General features: G+C 50.7%; 14 protein-coding genes across 14 annotated transcripts; 10 read left to right on the forward strand and 4 right to left on the reverse strand.

Moving 5' to 3' along the window:
• Positions 1-33: 33 nt before the first annotated feature.
• On the forward strand, positions 34-1,449 carry CONPUDRAFT_49170 (methionine adenosyltransferase; the record flags this gene model as incomplete). Its single annotated transcript, XM_007765944.1, has 6 exons — positions 34-97; positions 152-183; positions 240-842; positions 892-1,066; positions 1,119-1,288; positions 1,336-1,449. 6 exons carry the CDS (start codon positions 34-36, stop codon positions 1,447-1,449), a joined length of 1,158 nt encoding a protein of 385 aa, XP_007764134.1.
• Positions 1,450-1,963: 514 nt separating this feature from the next.
• On the forward strand, positions 1,964-4,267 carry CONPUDRAFT_134782 (amidophosphoribosyltransferase; the record flags this gene model as incomplete). Its single annotated transcript, XM_007766398.1, has 9 exons — positions 1,964-2,102; positions 2,155-2,379; positions 2,428-2,513; positions 2,568-2,943; positions 2,996-3,219; positions 3,270-3,394; positions 3,451-3,524; positions 3,580-3,679; positions 3,735-4,267. The coding sequence occupies 9 exons, from the start codon at positions 1,964-1,966 to the stop codon at positions 4,144-4,146; spliced, it is 1,761 nt and encodes a 586-aa protein (XP_007764588.1). The 3' UTR covers positions 4,147-4,267.
• A 178-nt stretch (positions 4,268-4,445) lies between these two features.
• CONPUDRAFT_117204 (uncharacterized protein) lies at positions 4,446-6,855 on the forward strand (the record flags this gene model as incomplete). The annotated part of the gene is made up of 3 exons (XM_007767021.1): positions 4,446-6,435; positions 6,488-6,731; positions 6,781-6,855. The coding sequence occupies 3 exons, from the start codon at positions 4,446-4,448 to the stop codon at positions 6,851-6,853; spliced, it is 2,307 nt and encodes a 768-aa protein (XP_007765211.1).
• A 202-nt stretch (positions 6,856-7,057) lies between these two features.
• On the reverse strand, positions 7,058-7,908 carry CONPUDRAFT_48611 (uncharacterized protein; the record flags this gene model as incomplete). The annotated part of the gene is made up of 5 exons (XM_007765900.1): positions 7,058-7,199; positions 7,248-7,326; positions 7,379-7,478; positions 7,532-7,615; positions 7,675-7,908. The coding sequence occupies 5 exons, from the start codon at positions 7,906-7,908 to the stop codon at positions 7,058-7,060; spliced, it is 639 nt and encodes a 212-aa protein (XP_007764090.1).
• A 369-nt stretch (positions 7,909-8,277) lies between these two features.
• On the forward strand, positions 8,278-10,521 carry CONPUDRAFT_162247 (uncharacterized protein). Its single transcript, XM_007766399.1, has 4 exons — positions 8,278-8,347; positions 8,399-8,550; positions 8,601-9,470; positions 9,525-10,521. The coding sequence occupies exons 1-4, from the start codon at positions 8,308-8,310 to the stop codon at positions 10,443-10,445; spliced, it is 1,983 nt and encodes a 660-aa protein (XP_007764589.1). The 5' UTR covers positions 8,278-8,307; the 3' UTR covers positions 10,446-10,521.
• A 185-nt stretch (positions 10,522-10,706) lies between these two features.
• On the forward strand, positions 10,707-12,786 carry CONPUDRAFT_162248 (glycosyltransferase family 22 protein). Its single transcript, XM_007766400.1, has 6 exons — positions 10,707-11,003; positions 11,052-11,156; positions 11,210-11,346; positions 11,394-11,552; positions 11,604-12,272; positions 12,346-12,786. Exons 1-6 carry the CDS (start codon positions 10,758-10,760, stop codon positions 12,728-12,730), a joined length of 1,701 nt encoding a protein of 566 aa, XP_007764590.1. The 5' UTR covers positions 10,707-10,757; the 3' UTR covers positions 12,731-12,786.
• CONPUDRAFT_141735 (uncharacterized protein) lies at positions 12,736-14,138 on the reverse strand. The gene is made up of 3 exons (XM_007766401.1): positions 13,275-14,138; positions 13,193-13,211; positions 12,736-13,141 (listed from the first exon to the last, which is right to left on the reverse strand). The coding sequence occupies exons 1-3, from the start codon at positions 14,084-14,086 to the stop codon at positions 13,109-13,111; spliced, it is 864 nt and encodes a 287-aa protein (XP_007764591.1). The 5' UTR covers positions 14,087-14,138; the 3' UTR covers positions 12,736-13,108.
• A 177-nt stretch (positions 14,139-14,315) lies between these two features.
• CONPUDRAFT_87438 (uncharacterized protein) lies at positions 14,316-15,451 on the forward strand (the record flags this gene model as incomplete). Its single annotated transcript, XM_007766402.1, has 4 exons — positions 14,316-14,382; positions 14,434-14,562; positions 14,627-14,974; positions 15,033-15,451. The coding sequence occupies 4 exons, from the start codon at positions 14,316-14,318 to the stop codon at positions 15,449-15,451; spliced, it is 963 nt and encodes a 320-aa protein (XP_007764592.1).
• Positions 15,452-15,825: 374 nt separating this feature from the next.
• On the reverse strand, positions 15,826-16,185 carry CONPUDRAFT_47341 (uncharacterized protein; the record flags this gene model as incomplete). The annotated part of the gene is made up of 2 exons (XM_007765816.1): positions 15,826-16,073; positions 16,131-16,185. Coding segments are annotated over 2 exons (303 nt in total), but the record flags the coding sequence as incomplete, so codon positions are not given.
• A 466-nt stretch (positions 16,186-16,651) lies between these two features.
• CONPUDRAFT_117220 (ubiquitin-conjugating enzyme 9) lies at positions 16,652-18,279 on the forward strand. The gene is made up of 8 exons (XM_007766403.1): positions 16,652-17,202; positions 17,366-17,449; positions 17,517-17,565; positions 17,642-17,665; positions 17,747-17,856; positions 17,909-17,988; positions 18,043-18,063; positions 18,118-18,279. The coding sequence occupies exons 1-8, from the start codon at positions 17,137-17,139 to the stop codon at positions 18,158-18,160; spliced, it is 477 nt and encodes a 158-aa protein (XP_007764593.1). The 5' UTR covers positions 16,652-17,136; the 3' UTR covers positions 18,161-18,279.
• Positions 18,275-18,937, reverse strand: CONPUDRAFT_117225 (L30e-like protein). The gene is made up of 4 exons (XM_007766404.1): positions 18,830-18,937; positions 18,702-18,762; positions 18,514-18,617; positions 18,275-18,457 (listed from the first exon to the last, which is right to left on the reverse strand). Exons 1-4 carry the CDS (start codon positions 18,884-18,886, stop codon positions 18,299-18,301), a joined length of 381 nt encoding a protein of 126 aa, XP_007764594.1. The 5' UTR covers positions 18,887-18,937; the 3' UTR covers positions 18,275-18,298.
• Positions 18,938-19,308: 371 nt separating this feature from the next.
• On the forward strand, positions 19,309-20,666 carry CONPUDRAFT_79664 (carbohydrate-binding module family 1 protein). Its single transcript, XM_007766061.1, has 6 exons — positions 19,309-19,440; positions 19,505-19,575; positions 19,640-19,848; positions 19,904-20,003; positions 20,059-20,319; positions 20,382-20,666. Exons 1-6 carry the CDS (start codon positions 19,386-19,388, stop codon positions 20,478-20,480), a joined length of 795 nt encoding a protein of 264 aa, XP_007764251.1. The 5' UTR covers positions 19,309-19,385; the 3' UTR covers positions 20,481-20,666.
• Positions 20,667-21,297: 631 nt separating this feature from the next.
• CONPUDRAFT_117234 (FAD/NAD(P)-binding domain-containing protein) lies at positions 21,298-23,038 on the forward strand. The gene is made up of 3 exons (XM_007766405.1): positions 21,298-21,447; positions 21,505-21,658; positions 21,709-23,038. The coding sequence occupies exons 1-3, from the start codon at positions 21,432-21,434 to the stop codon at positions 22,976-22,978; spliced, it is 1,440 nt and encodes a 479-aa protein (XP_007764595.1). The 5' UTR covers positions 21,298-21,431; the 3' UTR covers positions 22,979-23,038.
• Positions 23,039-23,181: 143 nt separating this feature from the next.
• Positions 23,182-25,108, forward strand: CONPUDRAFT_117236 (cystathionine gamma-synthase). Its single transcript, XM_007766406.1, has 11 exons — positions 23,182-23,349; positions 23,422-23,552; positions 23,601-23,648; positions 23,699-23,883; positions 23,933-23,957; positions 24,013-24,112; positions 24,164-24,240; positions 24,294-24,587; positions 24,640-24,804; positions 24,853-24,897; positions 24,957-25,108. Exons 1-11 carry the CDS (start codon positions 23,259-23,261, stop codon positions 24,966-24,968), a joined length of 1,173 nt encoding a protein of 390 aa, XP_007764596.1. The 5' UTR covers positions 23,182-23,258; the 3' UTR covers positions 24,969-25,108.
• The last annotated feature ends 26 nt before the right edge of the window (positions 25,109-25,134 follow it).

A 25,134-nucleotide genomic window follows, 5' to 3' on the forward strand; every position in this document is an offset into this window, starting at 1 on the left:
CTCTATACCTCTCCGTCTCCATTACGATTCAAAATGTCCGTCCTTCCTCCCGGTCACTTCCTCTTCACGTCCGAGTCTGTTGGTGAGGGTCACCCCGGTGAGTACCCCATACATCCTACCTCGGCTTGCGTGTTTAATATTTTGGCAACAGATAAGATCTGTGACCAGGTCTCCGATGCTATCGTACGTCTCCGTCTATCATATTTACCACAGAAAGCTCACCATCACCATCCGTATAGCTTGATGCTTGCCTGGCGCAAGACCCGTTCTCGAAGGTTGCTTGTGAGACCGCAACCAAGACGGGCATGATCATGGTCTTTGGCGAAATAACCACCAAGGCTCAGATTGACTATCAGTCCGTCATTCGCAACACCATCAAGCAGATCGGTTACGACGATTCGTCGAAGGGTTTCGACTACAAGACTTGCAACATCCTCGTTGCCATTGAGCAGCAGTCCCCGGATATTGCTCAGGGTCTTGACCACGGCTCACTGGAGGCCATGGGTGCTGGTGATCAGGGTATCATGTTTGGCTATGCTACCGATGAGACCGAGGAGCGCATGCCCCTTACCATCATGCTCGCTCACAAACTCAACGCTGCGATGGCCACTGCTCGCCGGTCCGGTCTTCTTGGCTGGCTCCGCCCTGACTCCAAGACTCAGGTCACCGTTGAGTACAAGAAGGAGGGCGGTGCCACTATCCCCCTTCGTATCGATACCATCGTTATTTCCACGCAGCACGCTGAGGAGATTTCTACTGAGAAGCTTCGCGAAGAGATCATGGAGAAAATCATCAAGTCCACCATCCCTGCCAACCTTCTGGACGAGCGGACTGTCTACCACGTACGAATCTTCATTTTCTCGCGGGGAGTATGGACTTATGTTTTGGTAGATTCAACCCTCCGGCCGCTTTGTTATTGGTGGCCCTCAGGGTGATGCCGGTTTGACGGGTCGCAAAATTATCGTCGACACGTACGGTGGTTGGGGTGCCCACGGTGGGGGTGCCTTCTCCGGCAAGGACTTCTCCAAGGTTGACCGCTCGGCTGCTTACACCGCCCGTTGGATTGGTGAGTATATAGTTCAATCGAAACCATGACCACATTGTTGATTATATCGAAGCCAAGTCCTTGGTGTCTGCTGGCCTTGCTCGCCGCGCTCTTGTTCAGCTTTCCTACGCTATCGGTGTTGCCGAGCCCCTCTCGGTCCATGTTGACAGCTATGGTACTGGTACTAAGTCAGACCTGGAACTCGTTGAGGTCATTAAGAAGAACTGGGACCTCCGTCCTGGTGTTATGGGTACGTTGTCGTCATGTACTTGACAGCGCTGTATTGATAGATTGTAGTGCGTGCGCTTGAGCTCCAGCAGCCCAGATACCTCAAGACCGCCTCTTACGGTCATTTCGGCAACCCCAACTACACTTGGGAGAAGCCAAAGCAGCTCGTCCTCTAGACGCTTTGCTTCTGTCCATTCTTTTTCACAGGGAATCCTGGAGTTTCGTAAAACACAACTGGCATCGGAAGTTCATCCTTCCGCTATATATTATTGCAAGCATTTAACCGCTTAGACGATCACGCCGCACGACATGTAATCATATATCGGCATCGATGACATTAGCTGGCCCTTCGAGATGGCTGCTACATCGCGACTATCGGATCGATTATTTCTCCCGATACCACATATCACCTATACTTACTGCTATTCATATATTACCTAGTAGTACAGAATACGACTGCGTTCAACCGCGTATTTCGCTGAAAGTTGTGCACGTGTGCAATAGCTTGTTAAAGTAACCTGTTTTGGGAAGTTTCTCGATGCCTGCGGGTTTCTCTTCAGCGCCGGACCAACGCAGAGTGAATGCAGAGGAATGCAGGCACATCTGTAAATAAAGTTGGAACCAGACCAAAAGGTCCGAGTCCGAGCCCCGAACCGCCACGGCGCGGAAAGATTTGAGATTATCGGAGAGATGCAGACCGGATCGGCGAAAGGGACAGCGCACGTTGGTAGGGTGTTGGAAAAGATTCTTTCAGCAAAAACCCATCAAGAGCCAAGCTTATCCGCACTCTCATTTGTCGTTCCACCACGTTCGTTCCTTCTTAATATCAGTAAGTTCCTCACTCCAGTCAAGCTCGCGCATCGCTGATGGATTTGACCCAGTGTGTGGTGTTTTAGGTCTTCTTCTGCACGATCCATCAGTGGACGCAGCTCCAGAAATATGCGAGGGTCTCTCACTACTCCAGCACAGGGGTCAAGATGCTTGTGGTATTGTGACTTGCGGCCACAAAGGCCGCTTTTACCAATGCAAAGCCAATGGCATGGTTAGAGATGTGTTCGACGAGACATCAATATCGCGACTCACAGGCGGTATGGGGATCGGGCATGGTATGTATGGTCATCGGCTTGGGATATGTAGCGCTCACTTCCGCCTAGTAAGGTATCCCACCGCCGGTAGCTCCAACCATGCCGAGGCACAACCTTTCTACGTCAACTCGCCGTATGGTATCGTTCTCGCACATGTGCGATTTATCTTTGCGCCGTGTTCAACGAAATGTTGACTAAACAAGCTGTAGAATGGAAACTTGATAGACAGCGCATCCTTGCTGCATTTCATGGATGCCACTGCACACCGACACATAAATACCTCGTCAGATTCTGAACTTCTCCTAAATCTGTTCGCCAACAACCTGCAGCAGACGGGGAAATTTCGAATCAACGAGGAGGATATATTCACTGCTATTGGCGGTCTCATGAAGGAATGCACAGGTGCATACGCGTGCACTGCCATGCTTGCAGGCTTTGGTATCATTGCCTTCCGGGACCCTAACGGCATCCGGCCTCTTGGGATGGCTTCTCGAAAAAGTGGTACCGGAAAAGATTACCTTTTTGCAAGTGAAAGCATTGTCGCCGATGCCGGAGGTTTCTCTGAGTGGGAGGATGTCAAACCAGGTATGTAGATCCCATGGAAAGAGTTGACTGTTGTTCATACTTGTGAGTCAAGGCGAGGCAATCATTATCACTCGGAGTAGCGTATCAAGGCGTATAGTTGCGCAACCCGCGACCTTTGCTCCAGATATCTTCGAGTTCGTATACTTTGCCCGTCCCGACTCGGTCCTGGATGGAATCAGCGTCTACCGAAGCCGTATGGCTATGGGCGATGCCCTAGCTGCTGAGGTGGAGAAAGTGCTGAAAGAGCAGAATATTTCGGTGGATGTGGTTATTCCCGTACGCCCACTTTTCTGCATACGTCGGTGCGAGTACGATATTATACACAGGTCCCGGACACATCCCGGGTGGCGGCCCTAAACCTTGCACAAAAACTCAACCTACCATATCGCGAAGGGTTTATCAAAAACCGATATGTTGGGCGTACCTTCATCATGCCAGGGCAACAAATGAGGTGGGTCTATTCGCCTTCTGCTATCACACGATAATCTCACCCGTGCTTTACAATAGGAAAAAGAACGTACGACGGAAGCTCAACGCCATGGCGTTGGAATTTGCAGACAAGAACGTCCTTCTCGTTGATGGTAAGCTGTCTTGTCTGCGCGAAGGAAAGACTTGACCTACTCATTTTCTACGCAGACTCTATAGTGCGTGGGACGACATCTCGCGAGATCATCCAAATGGCCAAAGATGTTGGAGCGAAGAAGGTGATAGTGGCGAGCTGCGCGCCTCCGATCAGGTAAGTGTAGCTCAGGGCCGTTGTGACAATAGTGCTCATTGCGGCACTTGATCAGATATTCCAACGTGTACGGTATCGATATGCCGTCTCGTATGGAGCTAGTTGCCCACGGCCGGAATACTGAAGAGATAGCTCAGGCCATTGGTGCTGACCTCGTCATCTTCCAGACATTGCCTGATCTCGTGGCTTCCGTGCGCCAATTCAATCAGTCGATCTCGACGTTCGATTGCTCTGTCTTTACTGGCGAGTACGTTACTGGAGGGGTGACAGAAGAGTATCTGCAACACCTAGAGTCTTTGAGGGCGGATAATGTCAAGAACATGGTTCTCGTTGGCGAACTCGGTGCTCAAGATGGAAAGGGTGGCGGCGGACGAGCCCAAGACCTGACTACAAGTGTTGTGGGCTCGTCGCCCATGAGCGTAGATGACACTGTAGGTTTGCATAACACTTGGAACGTCAATAAATGAGCCCGATTATCGTAACATGATCAGCTGTAGCCCTAATTGTTATATAAGTATCTACCGTATCTTTATCATTCCTGGTCCTGGGCAGCTTTGAATAGAGATTTTATAGACTTGATCTGATCATAACACCTTCAGTCTTCTAAGGGATGCTTCAATTCGTTTGAAAGTCAGCTCATGTGATCTTGACGCGTAGAGGCTGCGTGATTTGGTCGTGACCTGGAAGGTTTGTTGATGTTGGCTTATTAACCCCTTCTTTGTTCTTACCGCCACGTTTGTCTCATCCTACGGACCTCTGTTCGCTTATGCATCTACGTTCCTTCTTGTCCTTTCTTTTTATGACCTATGGTCTCGCCTCTGGATCCAACTCTCATGAATCTGCATGGAATGGACATGTTTCTCCGGGTTCGGACGTTCCTGGCCGTTTCTATCCATATTACGTCCCGCCTGGTGCAAAAAGCTATGATTCGTCTTCTCCACTGATCCGCTACTCTGGTCACTGGATGGACTCTTATTCTGTACAGTTCGTCGACAGGACACTCCGCTGGACGTCTGCACCTCGTGCATCGGCAAGCCTGACCTTTACTGGCACTGGTATTGAGTGGTTCGGAAACATGGATCGCATGCACGGTGTAGCTCGCGTTTACATTGATGGCAAGAGAGATAGAGATGTCAATGCCTGGAGCCGATCTTCTCACAAGCAACAGCGACTCTACTGGAAGTTTGGCCTACCTAATGGAAAGCATACCATCAAAATAGTGAATACCGCACATGGCCATGGCAGACGCGGTCATGCCGTCATTGATGTTGATGCTTTTGTTGTAACCCAAGGCCCTGGGCCCCAGACCAAGCAAGAAGCCTTTGTAATGAATACCCTCGAGCGTCCATCTGGATCGTCAACCGAAGGATCCTCATGGCGCATGACACAACAAGGGTCTACTGGAGTTGCAGCAATGCAGCTTGCCATCATCTCAAGTTCTCACGCGCTAATCATCGATAAAGTCGAGCATAATCCTTTGACAGTCGACGGCCATCCAGCTTGGGCTGCCTTGTACAACCTTAAGACGCACGCAGTCCGACCGCTTCGAGTAGGATCTAACTCCTTCTGTGCTGGGGGCTCTTTCCTTGGCAATGGAACTTTGGTAAACGTCGGTGGCAATCCTGTTGTTGAGGATCATACATCAGCTGCAGACTTTGGTGACGTGGATGGACTCCAAGCTATCAGACTTTTCCATCCTTGTCTATCTGAGTCGGCGGGAGAGTGCGAAATCTACGAAGATCACGCTCGTGTCCGCATGACCAGCCCTCGGTGGTATCCTACGGTCTTGCGCATTTCTGATGGCAGCGCTATGGTTATCGGTGGGTCCAAGAAAGGCGGGTGGATCAACAATGCAACCGTCAATAACCCAACCGTTGAGTACTGGCCCCCAAAATCGATTCACGGTTCGAAGGGATTATCGATCCCCCTTCCTTTCCTCATGGACACGCTGAATTCCAATCTGTTCCCCATCGCTTTCGCTCTGCCAGACGATAGGATCTTCATGGCAGCTAACCGTGACGCAATGATCTATAGTTGGAGAGACAACAAAGAACAAAGGCTACCTCAGCTACCTAACGGTGTCCGGATAACCTACCCCATGGCAGGCACCAGCTTACTCTTGCCACTGTCTCCTTCCAACGATTACACGCCTGAGGTTCTCCTTTGCGGTGGCTCCACCATCGATGACCAGAAAGCCAGCTACGAGATCTCTTCTCAAGACTCTGCGTCAAACCAATGCTCGCGAATGGTTCTTTCTGACGATGGGATTGCCGCAGGGTGGGAAGTCGAATTACTGCCCGAAGCCCGTGTCATGCCCGACGCTGTCCTGCTTCCCACAGGACAAATACTGATCGTTAATGGTGGAGGGACTGGTATGGCAGGATACGGCAATGTCATCGACAGAGTCGGCCAGTCTAACGCTGATAATCCTATCCTCAGCCCTGTCCTTTACGATCCGGCAGCGCCCAAGGGGCAGAGGTTCTCCTCTGCCGGTATGCCCTCGAGTCTGATCCCGAGGTTGTATCACTCTGTGGCTACGCTGACTCCCAGTGGCGACATCATGATTGCTGGAAGCAATCCTAACCTCGACAGGAGTGAAATCGCGTATGGCACCGAGTATCGAGTTGAGTGGATCGCACCTCCTTACATGTCACAAGCCCGCCCACGTATCATGAACCATCCCGCTAAGCTTGATTTTGGGGTGCACATTGAGCTAGGGCTGCAGCTAGCCGTAGGCACTGGGCAGGCAATTGAAGGTATGACCGATGTTGAGTCTTGTACTTTATGTGCCTGATAAGTCTTCGCCAGTGGCGCTAATGGACCTGGGATTTGTCACGCATGGCGTACACGCTAACTCTCGCCTTGTCCGTCTGACTGCAAGTCTGCAGAATGACGGGAAGACGTTAACCGTGATAGGGCCTCCGAATGCCAAAGTCTACCCTCCAGGACCTGGCTTTATCTATGTTCTGGTAGATGGTGTGCCCAGCGCCGGGGTTCAGATTATGGTTGGAGACGGTACTGGGCCAGAAGTTGACCACGAGGCTTGGGATAAGTAGGTGATCCTGTCGAACCTTGCGTCCGAGTCATCTCACTATTAGCAGTTTATTGAGGAAGACCGCTGTGGATCAATACGAGGCTTCGAGAAAACATACTGGAAAGAGGAAACAAGACTAACCAAATATCACACTCCGTACTTCTGTTGCTGGACAACATGCACCTACAGTCTAACATGTTTTATACCTTTGTCCATGATCTTGATGTACCCTGAACTTGAATGCCTTCCTATAGATGCATACGTATCATCTCGTTCATATCGAATGCATATTAAAATAGTCCATATAATTGTGAAACACACCCGCGTGCGTAAAACCCAATCTGTTACAGTGCCCGCTGCTTCATACGGCTGGCTACCGTTCTAAGCCCAGCGTATACTTTTCCAGGTGGCGATCCCAAGATGAGAGAAACAATGGCATCTCGTGCAATTTTAATATTTTGGAAGGAGCCCATAATATGTATTTTCCTATTGTATCATGAGCGAAAGTTTGGCGAGGAAAGTACCCCAACTTACGTGTCAGCGAGGACAATGCGTGTCCGGCTCGCGTTTTCAATCGTAAACTTGGTCTTGCCATCCTGTCCTGCTATTCGACCTAAAGCTATACATCAGCACACTGGATACGAAGGTGTGATGGAAGTCCTGACCAATGGCACGGGCGAGGTGATCGCCTTGGAGTGTTTTGACGTCCTTAATCTCGAATGAGTCGAGGTATAGATCATCTAACCGAAGGAGGGCAATAGCATCCTGAGGAGAAAGATCTGGGTAAAGATAGCGATTCGAGGAAAGAATAACCACACGTTGACGTCGAAGCCCAATGCAAATGCCTTAACAAAATCTGCCCCCTTTTGCAATGCACCGATATCTTTTGTATGTTTTGATGTCTAGAGAGATTAGACTGACAGAACGCGGCAAGCCGCCACTTGGGATATCGAAGACTTACTCGGATCTCCACGGATCTCCGCTGAACATTCATCCGGACTTGAAGACCCAGCATCTCCGTAAGTGGGCTGAAGATGTTGACCCATTCTTTTTTGATAGGTGTCATCCGGTGTGGTGGTATAGGAATGCGCCGTGTTTCTGATTTGAGGAGAGTTCGTTGTGCGGATGGATCAAGGGCAGGAAAAGTAGGTACTGCAGATGGCTGAACCAGCGCCGTAGGATCCGAATCTATCATGAGTTCATCATCGTCTGCAGGAGCTTCTGCTGAAGCTATTGGTTCCATATCCTGATCCAAGTGACCTGTAGAGAGGCTAGTGAGGCCATCAGCGGATTTGGCCTTCTTTTTGCCCTGACTTCTGCGTGTCTTTTTGCGAGATACGGTGGAAATGGGCTCTGGGTGTGCGACAACCATGCTGCGAAGGGTCCGAAAAGTGAGCCAGGGGCAGGCAGTTCTGGTGAGCTATTAGCGCTGTGAAGAAGCTTTTGATCTATTGAAAAAGAGATCATGGTCACGTGTGCACATATGAGAGCGTCAAACACAGCCACAGATGTCTGGAAGGAGATTTGGGGAAATTTCGAAAGCGGAGCTTGTCAGTACCACAACCTGGCTTGGGCGTGCACTGCAACGTGCAGCATGGCCAACATCAAGGATCTCAACGACAGTAAAACAGAAGGTTTAGAATGGTTTATCTTTGTCTGATGTGCCTGTTCACTGGTCTTTACAGCGCTCCAGGCTCTCTTTAACTCGCTTTCCAACCCATCTGATTCAATAAACGGAAAGCTCAGCCAAGAACAATTGCAAAAGCTTTCCTCCAAAGTCGACGAAATACTAGGCGGCGACGATGGGAAACATGGTGCAAATCGTGGAACAACTCAGGTGCGTTCGCCCCTATCTTCCTACACTGCAACGCTCAGGCAGACGTGAAGCTCGTTAACGAAGATGGTCTCCCAATTGTAGATATAACGGAGCCTGTCGGCCAGTCCGTTACCACAGACTCGCCACAGGATGACAATATCACAGATGGACCCGACTTGTTGCCACTTCACACCCTCTCGCCCGAAGAGCGTGAAAGCCGCAGAATCGAACGTGAACGTCTACTCGACCTGCTCGAAGAAGAGGAGCGTGCTGAACATTCAAAGGAAGAGGCCGACGAGGAGGAACGACGAAGGAAGGTCATAGAGAAGCGCAAAGAGGAATCTAAAGCCGAGATCGAACAACTGAAGGCTACCAAAGAAATGCATAAAAAGATGGGCAAAGCACTTCTCAAAAACGTCGCAGAAGCGAGAGAGAAAGAAGAAGCGGCCAAGAGGAAACTCCTCGACGAAGAACAGGTATCCAAACTACAAAACAAATCTATCAAGCCCAAGAAGAGCGTTACTTTTGCAGAGGGGACTGAGGAAAAAGACGGTGGCACTAAGCTTGCCTGGGGGGATGTGGTGCCTGCACGTCTGCATTCTTCCAACCGCATATGGGACAAGTCTGCTGATCGGTCGTCGACAATGAAGAGGCAGGTGGTTGAACGTTTCCCCGGAGGGCCCTCCACCCCCATCGAACCAAGTTACGAGGCTGATTCTGACGATGAATCTCCCACTGAAGAACCCCCTTACTCCAGCGAGGAAGACGACTCTGAGGATGATTCTGAAGAAGAACCTGACATTGATAGCGGGGATGATTGGGACTCGGCTCGGCATCAACGGGAGATTGCCCTCGAATATTACGAGAAGAAGCATGCTGTTGGATCTGAGGCCGCCAGAGTGATGTCATCTCATACCCACGACGATGAGTGGGACCAGCCAGTAAGACATCAAGGATGTGCGTTCTCGCAGAGACATATCTAATATTCACCTCAGGAGGTTCCTCTGGAAGCGACCCTAGCAGGTCGGCCCAAGTCTGGGACTTCTCGCTTCAAGGCAGAGCGATCAGGTTTTTCCGAAGCCAAGTCCGAAAGCAATCCCGCGACGCCTACTACTGCATCGACGTCGATCGGATTCGCTACGATACCTGCTTCCGGGCAGAGCGCCGTGCGCAAGGCGGTTAAGGTGGGAAAACTTGAAGGTGGCCAGCTGATGGGTGGAAGCGACAGTGAGCCCGAGGACGAAACAACGACGAATATACTCGACATGCTCAAGAAGGGTCAAATTCAGAATGCTGGCCCTGACTTCGTACCTCCGATGAGAAGCCCTTCAACATCTATAACTCGAGGCAGGCCGTCTCCCCTTCCTCTAGCAAAGGGCAAGACCAAAGATCAAAATTACTTGGATGTCGACCTGCTAACTCGGGTTCCTCAAACTCCTGTTAATCATATAATCAGATCCTCGCCAAAAGTCTCGACCTTCGACCTTCCAACAAGCGGAACCTCTCATGATCACCACCCTGTTTCGGGTGCTGGTTCGTCTAGCAAGGTCCAGCCGGCTCGCCTCACGATTGATGACTCGTTGCTGGCACCTAGCAATCCGCAACCCTCCGATAAAACTAATGCCTATTCGCCGTGCTTGTCCTCGGCATCAACAGCTGTAGACTCACCTGTGGGTGGGGAAGAGCCACAAAGTGCATTCTCGTGGAATAATCCTCCAGTAAACTCATCCACACCATCTAGACCTCCCATTATTGTGTCGTCGTCGGTCCAAGAGTCGTCTTCCTCACGGCCAACGCGGCCTCCAGTTGTATCGGCAAGCGTGCAGGAATCTTCGCGACGCTCGGACCCGGAGCCACAGCTCAGTAATGACGGCCCCAAAAAGCGAGTTTCAAAGTTTAAGGCGGAGAGGATGTAGCATTAGGGGTTTACTACGATACCCGTTTCCTCTTGTTAGTTGCTAAATTATGTGTGTTTTTTTTGTTCAATTCAAGGCCTTGTATATTTCAACATCGTGATCAGTAAGTAGTTCAGCGTTACCCGGTATCAAATTTAATGAGGGAAATTGGAGAGAAGAGTAAGCACCCATCGAATAGGGCAGAGCTTGGCAGAAAACTTGGTTCAGGCGCAGGGGCTCGGCGCGGCATCAGTATGTCGAAGCGCGCTCCAGGATGAGTCGCTTCACCGTGACAATCGCGGGTTGTCCGAGTCGTTGAACGTTCAGACGTTAATGTACATCCCTCTACACATCGTGTTACGGACATTCGTCGCGCTTCTCACTCAAGGATTCTTCCAGCCCGACGAGTATTTCCAATCTCTTGAGCCGGCTCATCGACTGGTCTATGGCTACGGACACCTTACATGGGAGTGGCTCTCCCCGCGACCGATCAGGAGCTTTGTCTTTCCGGCCTTGAACGTACCGGTGTACTGGGCACTCAGGACTCTTGGACTGGACGAGAGTCACCCCTCCCTGGTGGTGAGTGAGGGCTTCTGCTCGTTCTTGGCTTGCCTCTCAACCAGTTAGATCTTCCTCCCTAGGCTGCTCCAGGGTTTCCTAGCGTCAGCAACCGACGCGACCTCACGCGTTTTAGCGCGTCAGATCTTCGGGGACCGCTATGCATCCATGGCTGTGAGTCTTCGAGCGTGTTCGAGGAACCATACGAGTTCATAACTCTTGCGCAGTACTTTCTATCAATGACATCCTTCTTTCACTTCCTGGCTTTGTCACGGTCTCTGTCTAACTCTCTAGAAACAACCCTCAGTACTCTAGCTTTGAGTTATTATCCCTGGCATGTCCTTGCAACGTCAGCACCGGAGCCGTAAGCATGTTCTTGCATACTTGACGTGATCTAAATGCTTTCAATAGACCTAGTGCGCACCTCTGTATATTATTCTCAGCACTAGCCTGCCTCGTCAGACCTACAAACGGTGTCCTTTGGTTCTACTTGTACGGAATACTCCTGTTTCGCCTCAGGCGCAGAAGCAGGGCCTTCTTTTCTGTACTTCGTACCTTAATCATCATTGGGTAAGTTGTTGATCTTGTCATAACGATGGCCCGACTCAAGAAGTTATGTAGCATCTCATCGCTGCTTCTTGCATTTGCAGTTGACTCTTCATACTATGGCATGCGGGTTCTCACTCCTCTCAACTTCATTTGTGTCAATGCGTCTCCGGTGTCATTGTTTTATGGATCAAGTCCATGGCATTACTACCTCTCGCAAGGCCTGCCCATCCTCTGTACGACATCACTGCCTTTCGTGTTACATGGAATGTGGCTCAGCACGCGAGGCTCAAACCAGAGCGCTAAAATTCTGTTAGGTTGTGTGCTGTGGACAGTTTCGATATACTCTCTGGCTGGACACAAGGAATGGAGATTCATCCATCCAATACTACCAATGTTACACGTGTTTGCTTCAAAATCCCTTGTCGATCTCTGGGACGGGCAACGGAAGCAGCTCCAAAGAACTGGCAAGAAAGTGAGCAGCTATGCTGCTCGCCTGCCTATATGCAAGAGCCATCTTTACATCCTCTTGCTCACCATACCGGCGTCAATATTTGTCATTTTCTTCCACTGTACCGGCCAGATCAAGGTCATGACCTACCTGCGTGATCTTCCGGCAGACGATCTCAAATCCGTTGGCTTCCTAATGCCCTGTCACTCAACGCCGTGGCAAGCGTACCTCCACCGGCCCGAGCTTGCAGAGCACGGCAAAATGTGGGCGCTAGGCTGCGAGCCACCTCTCAAGTAAGCCCTTATCAACCGGATATTGATCGCGGTTGCAGATGTTTCTAACGTACATATCCATAATTACTGCCAGCTTGGACACCCACACGGCAAGCTACAAGGACCAGACTGACATCTTCTTCGAGTCACCCCAGAAATACATCCGCGAACATTTTCCGCCCGCGGTCGACCCTTCTTTCCCGCCTTCGCCTTTTCCGAGCTCAATTCCCGGAAGCCCGCTCGTTGCCAGGTCTGGGGGAGGAAAGGATGCACATGGTGCTGGCAATCCGTGGGTCATGGACTGGAGACACGAGTGGCCACAGTATCTCGTCCTGTTCGGGGATCTCCTCGCAGAAGAGGGAGTACGAGACCTCCTCGAAGAGCAGTTGTACAGTGAGGTCTGGAAAGGAGGGTTTGAGTGGGAGGGCGAGGGACGTCGCAAAGGGGCAGTGAGGGTATGGAAACACAGCGCCCGATGATTTAACCTGTATAAGCGCTATCGTACTTACATGGACCGACTTTGAAGTGCCTAATTGTTTACCAGACAGAAATGCGGGTGCAGTCACTGGATGGACTCATTGCGGCTCCTCCAGGAACGCACCTGGCGAGCGTAACGGATGCTATCGGCAATGCACGCTCGCACTGCTGTGATATTCAGTCCGCAATCCATGGTTTTGTACAGCCGCGATGAGGTTTAAGCAAAATTTTTGTTAGAGAACAGCCCTTGAATAGTGATTGCTGGGAGAAGAAAATGCTATTCATTATAAGAAGACACTGAGGACATCTATGCATTAGATGAGGCTATTGAGAAGCAGAAAGAACACAGTTGCGATGATCCAGGCATCATCACCCTGTCTCTACCGAGCATTCTGCCGTTGTATGCGAGTAAGCTGGCCGACAAATTAGCACCGTTGTCACCGAAAGACTTAGAGAGCACTCACTCTTCTCCGCTTCTTCAACCTTTCGTACAAAGAAAATTGCCATTAGTTTCAACCCGCCCTGTCTTGGGGCTTAAGTACTCACTTATGTTTTTTCATCTTCGTGCGTTTCTTCCTCCTGGTGCTGTCCGCGTGGATGGTAATCCATTCCTCTGCCGACTCCTTGGCGGAAATGGTGTCTGCAGACTGAGCCGAGTCCAGTCCGAGCCTCTGCAGCGTCTCCTGCCATGACATAGCATTACCAACGCGGTTCAGCACCATTGAGTGGGCAAGCTGGCGCGCAGTATCAGCGTCGCTCTCAACGCTGGACTCTGGAATTTCGCCGAATAGAGAGCTTGAATGGAGGTCCTGGGCTAGTTTCTGCTCCTTTGGACTATTGCCGAAAAGTGGGATTGATGGATCCGGTGAGTCAAAGACCATGGAAGTCGGTTGCTGCAGAAGGAGCATGGGGCGGTGGAGGGAGAAAAATTGGTGAGTCTTGAGGTCGTTCATGCTGAGGGAAATATGGGGGGGAATGACGAGCTGCTGTGGTTGGTGACTCATGGGTGGGGAGGACGTCTTGCTGGCGCTGGCAGTGGCAGCACGTGTTGGGCCATCCGAACTGGAGAGCGTCGTAGGGACTTTGGCTGTCTCTTCAGAGGCACCCGTCTGAGCAGTGTTGGGAGAATCGTTGGATTGAGAAGTTGGTGAACCCGAGGCATCGTTCTTCGAGGCTGGTGAGGACGAACTCTCGACCTTTGCACCTCCTCTGCCTGAGACTACAGGCTTTGGAGGTTTTGCGGATGTGAAGTAGCGTCCACCACCACCACCACCTCCTCCTGTCTTCGAGGAGAAGTATGAAGAATAGGCCCTCCTCTGGATGAAGGACGGACGCGCTAAGCGCGGAAGCAGCGACATGCTGCACTGAACGACCAACTCGGCTTCTTACTTGGTCACTGAGCGAAAGAAAGCGCGTCGACTAATTTGGAAAGCCCTGCCCCCGACGGACATCGCCGCTCCGGTTATGCCACGTGACCAGACGCCGAAGTGGCTCCACTTCCCCTGACCACTGCGGCTGGAGAATACAAGAACGAGCCCATCACTCACATCTCTCCTCTCGAACCTAATCATGCAGACGGACCCAGCAATGACTGCACCTCCCCCAACTATCAGCGTACACACGCCTTCTTCCTCTTTTGCCCTCATACACTCGTGTATGTATGGCATCTCCATATATGGAATCACCCTAATTTGTTCGCTTGCAGTGAGTGAGGAGAACATCGTTCAGCTCTTCGACAAACTATCGCGCAGACGCAGCGAATTCAGCGGAAAGCGCGTAGGTCCTGGATGGGTTAAGTATCACTGGAATGAGTCTGTCTGGAATCTGGACGATGGTACGCCCCTTTGCTGCAGCTGCCATAAGCCATTGTCCTGATCCTGAGGCCTGGTGTTGTCTAGACAGCGACTACACTATCTTCGTCTGGCGACAGAAGTCACCATCTACCTCGAGCGCGGAGGCACCTCCCGTCACTCTGCACGTTCACGACCCCACGGTTCCCCTGCCTGAATCTCCTAACTACCGCAATGCGTCGTATTATCTCTTCCAGCAGTCACGCGTCACCTCCCCTCCACCACGTTCTGCACGCAGTACCAAATCACGAAAGCCAACAAAGACAAATAGCAAAGCACCATCCGTCAGCGATGATGCTCTTTCCGGCGTTGCCAGGCACAGAAAAGACTTCGAACGTTTCCACTCAGAGAACGGTGTACGCACTGTAATGGGCAGCATCGGTCCCGTGGAGCATGGTACTTTCTGGCACGTTTCATGTGGCTTTGGTCTTCAACTTACTTCTCTGTTTTCCAGTGCGCATGCTCCTCAAGAATGGCTACCGGCATGTCTATATCTCCCGCAAGTTTGCGCTGAAGAACGGCTTCATACCAGCGGATGCAGCACCGGGTTACTACGGTTACGGGGGGCTCGTAAACCTTGGAAAATGGCCCATAACATTGAACATTGCTTCCGACCTCGAGGAGACAATTCAGCGAGAGAATGGCAACGCGCCGCCCAAGACACGCAAGTCGAGGATGGTCTCTGTCCCCGTATATCTGTCGGAGGAACCCCATTTCGACGTTGTCCTAGGCCGGTCGTTCTTTGAGCGCCGGCAGATCAAAATCTCCGCGACTGATCCAACGGAGGTCTTATGCTTGGACACAGGCGAGAAGGTCGAGTGTGAGCTTGTTGTCCTCAAGGATGGCAAAGGGGATATTGTCATCATATCTTAACCTCCACTTACCACACATCTCGTGTTTGTGTCGACTTCTGCTCCAAGCACATTGCTGCATGATATGATATCTAATCGTCCGATACCTTGCTTTTTAACTTTGTCAAAAGGACTCCTTCAGTGCACTCTATTTAACTGGGAAGGCTATTGATTGTCAACTATTACTGCTTAGATGTTCGTAAATTTCAGTAGATAGTGTAGTTGTACGTGTGCGTGAAGTACTGCAAAGTCCCTATTCGAGGTCTACAGTGATGATACGAGAGAAATTACCAGAAAAAGAGTACACAAGGATAGCAATTGTTTGATACATGAAATAGTCGTCAGGGTATCATGAGCAAAAGAGAGAGAAAAGAAAATAGTCGCAGAGGTTATCGTTCATGATGCCCAGTCCTCCAAGTCGGACTCTATGTCAGAGTCTGTGTGAAAGGCCCCTGGTGAAGGGAACCAGCCGCAGGAAGTGAAATCGATTCTTAATTCGCCGTAGGATCCAGTGCGGACGTCGACGCCCTCGCTCTCGAGTATGCTTTGCTGACGAGATGAACCGTGTGCGGAGACGATACCCGACGTCGAAACGACGCGATACCAAGGCAGTTTGGAGGATGTGTGTGACATCATTTCGACGGCTGAAAGATAACGTCAGACGTCTGTGCCTGCAAATTTGATGCTCGATATGCACTCACCAAGTTTAACTTGACGCGCCGACTTAGGTCTACCAACAAGCTTGGCAATGTGGCCTAAAATATAATCAGGACCAGCACTCAGACAGCAAAAATGAAATCATACCACATGAAGTGACTTGCTTGCGAGGGATGGACCGCACGATACTGCATACCTGAAATGGACGTGAGTCCTCAAAAAAATGACAAGTGATGGGAAGCTTCTTACCTCGAGGGTGAATTGTTGCTTCTCAGCCGCAGTCATAGAAGGCATGATGGTGGTAGTGGCGGTGGTGGGGTGGAAGTTGTGGTACGTTGTGAATGTAGGTGTGGGAGGGCGTTCAGACTTTCCGAAGAAGTGAGGGCCATAGGCGGAAAAACCAGGTCCTTATATATGTACCATCAGGATAGGGAACCCCACCCATTTTCGATCGGGTTCAGCACGTCTGCTCCCGTACCCGGGTGATATTGGGCGTCAACTGTGCCCGTGCCGGTACACACTAAACGCATAAGCGCATGCGCTTGACAGCTCCCGCGGCTGCGGCATTTGGCTGTCCTCCTCCTGGCCGGGTCAGAGAAGCCGCAGTGTCATGGATGAAACCAGGAAACTAACGTGTTGGTTACTTCTGGAACGCGACGAAGAACGGCGACAGTCGTCTTGGAGGGCATGGCTCAGGCGACCGCTCTCATACGACAGCACCCGAGACCTCCTGACCTTCGATTCATACGCTAGGCTACACTTGGGCTTCCCCAACCCGACCATGTCAGACCATGTCCCCAAAAGGAATCTCCGGCGGCAACCCTGCTCTTTTCCTGCCGCCGCTGACTAAGCCGCTGCGCTGTGTGGCAGTGCGACACAACAGACGGAGAGAACAAGCACGGCTGCAGAAGGCCCCAACGGACAACTCAATTGCACGCGACGCCGAGCAAGTCGCCCGAGGCGTGTGTCTTCAGCCTTACGCACCGCAAAAAGCCTAGCCGTACCTGCACACTCCAGTCCCTATCGGTCTAACCTCGTTCTATTCTGGCAATGTCTGGCATATGCAGAGCACGTCTCGCCGAGGAACGCAAGCAGTGGCGAAAGGACCATCCTTTCGTACGTCTGTTTCCTCGCTCTTCTCCTCGCCACATCCCTGATTTACCGCATCGCATGGCTCATGCGTTTGGACACGCACACATGTCATCCATCCCTGTGCTTTATCACCGCTGCCCTGTTCACGTTGCATCAACTCCGCAATTATGATGCGCATATACCCCAGGGCTTCTATGCAAAACCGGTGAAGGCAGCAGATGGTTCCATGAACTTGATGGAATGGGAGGTCGGTATCCCAGGCAAACAAGGGGTGAGCAGAACCCTCCGCACCGCCCTGTTTCACCACCATCATTAACAATGCGTGGCCATGCCCATAGACGGCTTGGGAGAACGGCCTCTACAAGCTTACCATGGTTTTCCCGGAAGGTAAGCGCTGCGGATACATCGTTACATCTATTTCTAAGCTGAGCTCAACTGCGCTGTCCTGCATCGCTATCCACAGACTACCCATCCAAACCGCCGAAATGTAAGCCGCTGGCGCCTATCTACCGACGCGTGCTACTATGCTATCCAGTGGGATCTAACGAACCTTGACTGTGTGGACCAGGCAAGTTCACTCCTCCCCTCTTCCACCCGAACGTGTATCCCTCCGGCACTGTGTGTTTGTCCATCCTTGATGAGGAAAAAGGGTGGAAGCCTGCCATCACCATCAAGCAGGTATTGCCACTTTTTCTGTTGTGAATGTTCTTCATCCGATGATCATACACAGGTTCTGTTGGGAATCCAAGACCTGCTTGATGATCCTAATGTGAATGACCCCGCTCAGAGCGATGCATACACCATGTTCAAGTAAGATGATACCCGATTTCGCGCTTGATTTTTGAAGGCTGATCATGGCAAAAGGAATGACAAAGTCGCGTATGAGTATGTCTTTGATGTTATCCGCAACAATAATTGCTGCTGATTCACTTCGAAAAGGCGACGCATCAAGCAACAAGCCCGTGAAAATATACCCAAGTGACCTTGCAGCCCTTTCGTATAAGGCGTTTCCCTTGGTTTCCTTAGTAAACGTTTGTATCTGCTTTGTAGAATAGCATTCATTTTTCTTGCAAACATCAGGGTAGCCCCCATTTTATCATTCAGTAGTACGATGAGGCAACTAGTACATGAGCTTCTCAATGGCCAACTTAATGGTCCTGATTTGACTCTGCAACTCTCTCGCCTCGCTAGTCGTAACGCTCGCGGCGATTACAGGGCGGGTAACGTTGCACGCACGGCCAAGGGCAGTTTTGGAGGGAACGAAGACGTAAGGGACGTTCTGTAGGGTATGAGAGTCAAATAACGCCCATCGACTAAAAACTTCAGGCCGCGTACCTTCTCTTCGCAAAGGAGGGGAAGATGAAGTAAGATCTCCAAAGGTTCGGTATCGGCAGTAAGCACAATGAACTCCGCAACACCACGGTTCAAAGTTTTGGTAGCTGGACAAGCAGACGGTGAGCGTCACGGTTGCCATTCAACGGATAAACCAGGGAGATGTTGGGACCAATGAAACATCGTCGTACCTTCGTTAGCACCTTTTTTTAGCTGCTTGTACTGTCCGGCCTGCTGGACAAGGTCCAAGATCTGCGAACACGCGCCAGGAGTGAGAAAGCGAACGGAGATTTAGTGTAAAGGCACTAGGCGAACTCACCGAGTTGGTCAGGTTTGCATCAGCAAGGGGCCATGCCTTTCCTCTGCTTTCGGCCATTGTTGTGAAGAGACGTGCGATTGACCTCACGGCTATAGATCCTTGGTCAAGTTAAGGTGCGTTCAGCAGCTCACGACCCTCACCTTGAGAGCGCATAAAGGATTTTTTGTGTTACGTAATATCTTCCCGATCAAGAAGGTGACCTGGGACAGCATAGCCCCTATTCTTTGGATTTGCGTCTTTCCTCAACACTACTTAGTCGACGACATGTGGAACCGTTGAGCGTACATGCGGCTGTCAGGGACTGCGTGAGCTATTTCTAGGATCTGTTTAATCTCTCACATATGATAGGATGTTATGTCTCAACGCCTGACCGTTCCTGGTTTGTACAGACTCCTACTTCGCTTGATCCACGGATTAAGCTTGGAGGACGACATCTGCTAGTGTCCTCTCAATTGCGTAACTTCTAATGTGTATTTTTGCATTTTGGAGGTGTATAAATCTCCGGGATCGCAGCTCTCTCGAAACGCACACAAGAACTTGACATTCGATGGCCAACATGTTCTTCAAAGGCCTAGCTTTCATCGTCCTTTTGCTCGGCCTTCAATATGTCGGTTCGTTTCTGTTGCAAGCTCAAGGTACCGTGAAGGCGCTGACAATAGTGATGTATTCTTATAGCCAGAGCTTCGGCACAATCTTCGACTGCATACTGTGACTCTTCCAGCGGAATCTGCTACCAAGGCTATACAGTACGCTGCCTTTCTACCTTCCCATATCCAAAATATCACGGGTCCTAATTGCTATATACTGTAGGACCCCACTCTCAATATCACTATTGGAGTCGTTCTCCCTCCTCTAACCACTGGAAGTACACCAAATGCTACGGAGTTCATTGCAGAACTTATTGCCCCGGCCAGCTTTGGCTGGACCGGCCTCAGTATGGGTGGCCAGATGGCCAACAGTCTTTTATTCACGATGTGGCCAAACAACGGCAAAGTGATGTTTGGCCCCAGGTGGTCGTCGTTAGTCGCCAGTCTTCTCCTCGTCATTCCATCAGACTGAAAGGTACTACTGCAGTGGTTATACTCAGCCGACACCTTACGACGGGCCTACGATCACACTACTACCGGACACGATGGTCAACAGCACGCACATCAAGGCCTCTTTCAGATGCCAGGTTCGCTGATTTTTCAGGAGTCACTGGATGTCATATAACAGAAACGCGACCACAGAACTGTACCACGTGGGAAGGAGGCTCGCTCGGAAGTGGTGATCTTGCTGGATTCCAGCTGCTCGCATACGTTGCCAACGATGACACGCCGGTCACTGATCCATCCGACATTGCATCGAACTTCACGGAGCATGATCAGATGAACTTCTTCGGCCTTGAGCTCTCAGATGCGCATTCGTCGAGTTACTACAGCTACATCGGTGGAGGAACCACAGCTACGGCGACATCCACTTCGACGGCTCCAGCAGCTACTCAGACCAAAGTAAGCTTTGAAACTCTGCCGCCCGAATGCCGGACGCATATGCTGATGAAATACCTGCTTAGTACGGTCAATGCGGAGGATCGGATTGGACTGGACCCACCGTCTGTGCTTCGGGCTCGACATGCGAAGCTGTGAATACATACTACTCCCAATGCTTATGATTGATTGAGTAGAGTTTACAACCGCTATAACATGTGATGATTGATGCTGGATAGCAGGTTCACTTGTTCGCTGTTATTTTCCCATCTCCGCTACTGTACTGTCCACGTAGTATAATGGCCTACTGTGCCCCACCACTAGTTCGACGGTCCACCACTAGTTCGTCACCCCCCGTTTTTGACCATTCCTCCCTTTCCACCTCCCATTTTTATTAGCAATACGTCATTATCATACTGCTGTCATATCATTTTCTCGAAAACCCGGTGAAAATCGATGCATTTCTGTGTTGTCGAATAGGGGTCGTGACGGCGAGTTTTGTCACTCCTTCGACACCTCGCAAAACATCCGTAGCTGAGTTTAAACCTAGTTGCATAAGTCCGATGTTGCTATTGATATCCTACGCGTGAATGACAACCGCAAAGCGGTCGTGGCTCAGTGGTTTTGGCGGCATCACACATCATTTTGCTTACGATTCAGGAGTTCGATCCCTCCTGTTGCCATTTTTGAGGCCTCAGCGTGTCACTCTCACCTTAATGCCGCGCTGCCGAGATGTGACCAACTCCGTGATCAAGTGTGACAAATGTGACCGTCGAAGTAGTGGTGGGCCGTCGAACTAGTGGTGGGGCACAGTATTTGTTATGCCAGGTTACTGCTTGGCCGAGATTATGACAAAGGTAAGGAAACGTGGGAAGATCCTAAGCTTCAGGTTGGTTCCGAACTTTCTTCATCGCCGCGGGAGATTGCATCAAGGATGTGCAGTCCGCGGATATGCGTTATACCCAGCGGACCCGGATACTCAACCTTGTCTGTCGCCTTATCCTTGAAGCTTGACGCAAACAATTGCGGCTCATAAGAACCGTCTATCAGTATTCCATCTTTAGCTTCTCATCCCTGCAGTTGACAGTGTCAGCTATCGCGAAGGCGAAATACCCGGCCGTCCCTCCAGACAAGCCATGGATATTGTACCAAGTACTTCACCGCTTCCTCACGGATTTTTCAAGCGATAGCTCAAACTTCCTCTTCAAGATCTGCCACCTGAACCCTCCAAGCGGATATGCATCATAGGTGCCGGTGCTTCAGGACTGGCGGCACTGAAGATAGTCACGGATTCGGCTGAATACCAACGAGGGGCGTGGTCTGTCATAGCCTATGAGAGTCGTTCCAATGTTGGGGGGATATGGTACATAACTCAACACTTGGGCCTTGGTACATCTCACATATAATCTTCAGGTTTCCCGCAGCGCCAGAGGAGAACCAGGCAGTATCACCGTTGTATGATTCCCTGACTACAAACTTGCCACATCCAATCATGGCTTACACCTCTTATCCTTTCCCTCCGTCTACCCCTCTGTATCCAGTGGCGTCCGTGGTCCAGCGCTATCTTGAATCTTATGCGTCTCACTTCAACTTGTTACCCCTGATACAACTCAATACCAAAGTGGCAAAGGCTAGATGGGAATTAGGAAAGTGGGCTGTCACGACTTCCACCGAAGATCAAGACTTGTTTGATCATCTCGTCGTCGCTAATGGCCATTATACTGTCCCGCGCATACCACAAACTCCAGGGCTAGATCACTGGCTAACATCTGGCAGGGCCATGCATTCAGCTTTCTATCGGAGACCTCACGGGCTTGGCGACAAGGTGGTTATTGTTGGTGCTGGACCGAGTGGACAAGACTTGGTGACAGATATGCGGAAAGCGGGCAAGGTCGTGATACATTCCATACGAGGCGCAGAATCAACCGAAGGCGAACACTTTAGACGAAGAGGGACTATTGCAGAGTTCAAGGTTGATGGATCCATTATTTTCGAAGACGGTGCAGTCGAGAAGAACGTCGATCGCTGTCTGTTGGCGACCGGCTATGTCGTGGAGTTTCCATTCTTTGACGATTCGGTTCTAAAGCCTGAAATCCCACCGCCCTGTCCCCCGATCCCTAGCGAGTTGTTCAACTCCACCTACAGTGTATTTCCCCTGTCACGACAGCTGTTTCCTCTACAAGCACAGTTCCCTCCATCGTCGTTAGTATTTATGTGCCTACTATACAAGATCGCGCCCTTGCCAGTGGCCGAAGCACAAGCGATGGCGATGGTGCGAGCCTTTGCGGACCCTTCAAGCCTTGAACCGATGCAAGAAGCGGTCGATATCATGACACGTTACGAGAACTTTGTCTCGAAGGGGATCGAGACGCCCGCAGCTATTTACAAAGCATGGCATCGGTTCGGAGAACTGGAACAATTCGACTATCGCGACGAGCTGTATACCTTCGCAGCGGGTGGGAGTGAGGAGCGACAGAAGGTTTCAGAGTGGGAGAGAGAACTGTATCCTCACAAAGTGACGTTGAGGGAGAAGTGGGTTGCATTGGCCAAGAGTGGACGTGGAGATGAGTTCGTGCGAGGTGTGGGCGAGGGTGGGACGCAAGAGTGGGTTGATGCGATGTGGAGGCTGTTAAGACTCTCGAGTAAGGAAAAGGAGACTAGTACTACGGATTGTAGACTTTGAGAGGTTGTGATCAATCTGGCATCACTTGAGTTGATCCATACACTTTAAACACTTCTTAACAATCATGTTCAAACTCATGGAGGTTATTACTGGAAACTCCCAGCTCTAAGCAAACGGGTCCGAAGAAAAGGGAGCATTTAGAAACTGACATCGGATGAGTCACGAATCCCATTGCCAATCGCAAGAATAGTTGACGCTACCTTGGTGAGAATACGAGTTACTCCGAGAGGCTTGCACAGTTTAGCATCACGATCTGCGACGTCGATCATCTTTAACCATCATGGCCACTAATCTCAGCGGGACTCATTTGCTTCATGCAGACGAAGGCTTTCCTGGGCACGAGGTATCGCCTTCGATCTCAGTGACTACGAGTGAGTCACCACCGCTTTTTGTGGTGGAAATAATAGGTGTAGTCAATCTTATCTTCCTCAAATCTCGCGTAGCTTTCAGGAGAGATGCACCGTTTGAGGATCCGGACATCGTAGCTCCGGGGAGTAGAGGCAACCACCACGACTACTCCAGATATTCGCACGATGTGAGCGACCGAGTGGTCGCAGTGCTGAACAAGATTACTGTAGGTCCAATTTATAGATGAGAGTCACTGGACTCTGACACAGATCAGAATGGACACTCCATAACTTACTCGTCTGGCCTGGCAGCAGCGTTTTCCGTGAGTTCCCGATTTTAACAAAGAGCAATATCTAAACTAGGTGTCACAAGGCACTCATTCATTACAAGCCTCGACGAATCGCGATCCGAGGCGGTTATATGGGCTGCCACGGAAGCATCAAGGTATACTCGAAGACCAGATTCGACGATACCCCTGTCGTCGATCTCGATGATGACTTGAAAGAAGGAGACCTTTGCTGGCTCGAGACACCCTTGAATCCTACTGGCGAATCACGGTATACAAAGTTGCGCCTGTCAGCATTTTTGCTTGCTGACTGCCATTAGTGACATCAAGTACTACGCTGACAAGGTTAGCGGCCGGCCTTGAGAGTGAAGTAAGTTGACCTGATGATGCGCAAACCTAGATCCATGCAGTCGGCGGAAAACTCCTAGTGGATTCGACGTTTGGACCCCCGCCTCTTCAAGACCCGTTCAAGTGGGGCGCTGACTGCGTTTTCCACAGTGGTATGTATGTGCAAAGGCGTTGAGTATGAAGGGAAACTCAGTGATGTCTAGGAACAAAGTATTTTGGTGGTCATTCTGATCTTCTTTGCGGGGTCCTGGTCGTCAAATCCGAAGCTGAGTGTAAAGAAGTAGGTTTGGTTGGCGTTTTGTGAGATGGGATGATGTCCTTACCCTACGGTAGCTCTGGCAGGACCGCGTTTATATGGGCAATGTTATGGGCTCAATGGAGTCGTGGCTGCTCCTACGGTCCCTCCGTACGCTGCATCTCAGAGTTCCGAGGCAGTCCGAGAACGGCACAGCTCTGGCGCAGTGGCTCAGTAAAGCCGTTAACGTCCCCGCCGGCCAAGAGCATGATGGTCTCCCTGGAGGGATTCTCACCCACATCTGGCACTCCAGTCTGCAAGGCGTCGACGAGCGAGGTTTCGACCCTGCTAAGCAAATGGAGGGGGGATTCAATGCCACGTTTTCCGTTGTCGTCAGTTTGTGTCTGATGCCCTACTTGAATAGCTCTAATCGATTTTCACTAGGTTTCAAAGCCGGAGTACGCGGAGCGCCTACCAAACTACTTACATTACTTCGTGAATGCCACGAGCTTGGGAGGGGTTGAGTCTTTGATTGAGCAGAGGTCCCTGTCAGACCCCAGTGAGGATCCGCTCCGCATCCGGATTAGCGTAGGGGTTGAGGATATTGAGGTGAGTAGCTTACTCTTTTATTTGCGAAAATGCTAAACTGTCCTTTAGGACCTGAAGAACGATATGCGCCAAGCGTTCCAAAAGCTAGCAAAGGTGAGACTTGGGCTTAAGCTGGGCGATTGATCTGTTGTCTCATCCATGCCCATCTACAGCTTCAAGTCTAGGTGGTTCAGCTAGTCTAGACAGCGCATGTAAAATATCTCCAGAGGAAAAATAGATCTAGGGGAAAGATATCATTGTAGGACGAAGCCACCATGTTGAAGAGTTGTTGGAGTTCGTAATTGATGAGAAATACCAATGCACCTCGTCAATCGTGAATAGGGGCTAAAG

This window comes from Coniophora puteana (genome assembly GCF_000271625.1).
Source record: "Coniophora puteana RWD-64-598 SS2 unplaced genomic scaffold CONPUscaffold_2, whole genome shotgun sequence".
NCBI lineage: Eukaryota > Fungi > Basidiomycota > Agaricomycetes > Boletales > Coniophoraceae > Coniophora > Coniophora puteana.

Coding starts and splice junctions, on each gene's coding strand:
- CONPUDRAFT_162247 (XM_007766399.1), top strand. CDS start 8,308: ATGGCCAACATCAAGGATCTCAACGACAGTAAAACAGAAG. Junction 8,348..8,398: donor CAACGACAGTAAAACAGAAG/GTTTAGAATGGT, acceptor TGGTCTTTACAG/CGCTCCAGGCTCTCTTTAAC. Junction 8,551..8,600: donor CAAATCGTGGAACAACTCAG/GTGCGTTCGCCC, acceptor GCAGACGTGAAG/CTCGTTAACGAAGATGGTCT.
- CONPUDRAFT_162248 (XM_007766400.1), top strand. CDS start 10,758: ATGTACATCCCTCTACACATCGTGTTACGGACATTCGTCGCGCTTCTC. Junction 11,004..11,051: donor AGAGTCACCCCTCCCTGGTG/GTGAGTGAGGGC, acceptor TCAACCAGTTAG/ATCTTCCTCCCTAGGCTGCT. Junction 11,157..11,209: donor ACCGCTATGCATCCATGGCT/GTGAGTCTTCGA, acceptor ACTCTTGCGCAG/TACTTTCTATCAATGACATC.
- CONPUDRAFT_141735 (XM_007766401.1), bottom strand. CDS start 14,086: ATGTCGCTGCTTCCGCGCTTAGCGCGTCCGTCCTTCATCCAGAGGAGG.
- CONPUDRAFT_117220 (XM_007766403.1), top strand. CDS start 17,137: ATGTCTGGCATATGCAGAGCACGTCTCGCCGAGGAACGCAAGCAGTGG. Junction 17,203..17,365: donor GGCGAAAGGACCATCCTTTC/GTACGTCTGTTT, acceptor CATATACCCCAG/GGCTTCTATGCAAAACCGGT. Junction 17,989..18,042: donor GATGCATACACCATGTTCAA/GTAAGATGATAC, acceptor TCATGGCAAAAG/GAATGACAAAGTCGCGTATG.
- CONPUDRAFT_117225 (XM_007766404.1), bottom strand. CDS start 18,886: ATGGCCGAAAGCAGAGGAAAGGCATGGCCCCTTGCTGATGCAAACCTG. Junction 18,763..18,829: donor ATGCAAACCTGACCAACTCG/GTGAGTTCGCCT, acceptor GCGTGTTCGCAG/ATCTTGGACCTTGTCCAGCA. Junction 18,458..18,513: donor CCCTCCTTTGCGAAGAGAAG/GTACGCGGCCTG, acceptor CATACCCTACAG/AACGTCCCTTACGTCTTCGT.
- CONPUDRAFT_79664 (XM_007766061.1), top strand. CDS start 19,386: ATGTTCTTCAAAGGCCTAGCTTTCATCGTCCTTTTGCTCGGCCTTCAA. Junction 19,576..19,639: donor TCTGCTACCAAGGCTATACA/GTACGCTGCCTT, acceptor TATATACTGTAG/GACCCCACTCTCAATATCAC. Junction 19,849..19,903: donor TTTGGCCCCAGGTGGTCGTC/GTTAGTCGCCAG, acceptor GTACTACTGCAG/TGGTTATACTCAGCCGACAC.
- CONPUDRAFT_117234 (XM_007766405.1), top strand. Junction 21,659..21,708: donor TCCAATGTTGGGGGGATATG/GTACATAACTCA, acceptor TATAATCTTCAG/GTTTCCCGCAGCGCCAGAGG.
- CONPUDRAFT_117236 (XM_007766406.1), top strand. CDS start 23,259: ATGGCCACTAATCTCAGCGGGACTCATTTGCTTCATGCAGACGAAGGC. Junction 23,649..23,698: donor GCCTGGCAGCAGCGTTTTCC/GTGAGTTCCCGA, acceptor AGGTGTCACAAG/GCACTCATTCATTACAAGCC. Junction 24,805..24,852: donor TAGGGGTTGAGGATATTGAG/GTGAGTAGCTTA, acceptor ACTGTCCTTTAG/GACCTGAAGAACGATATGCG.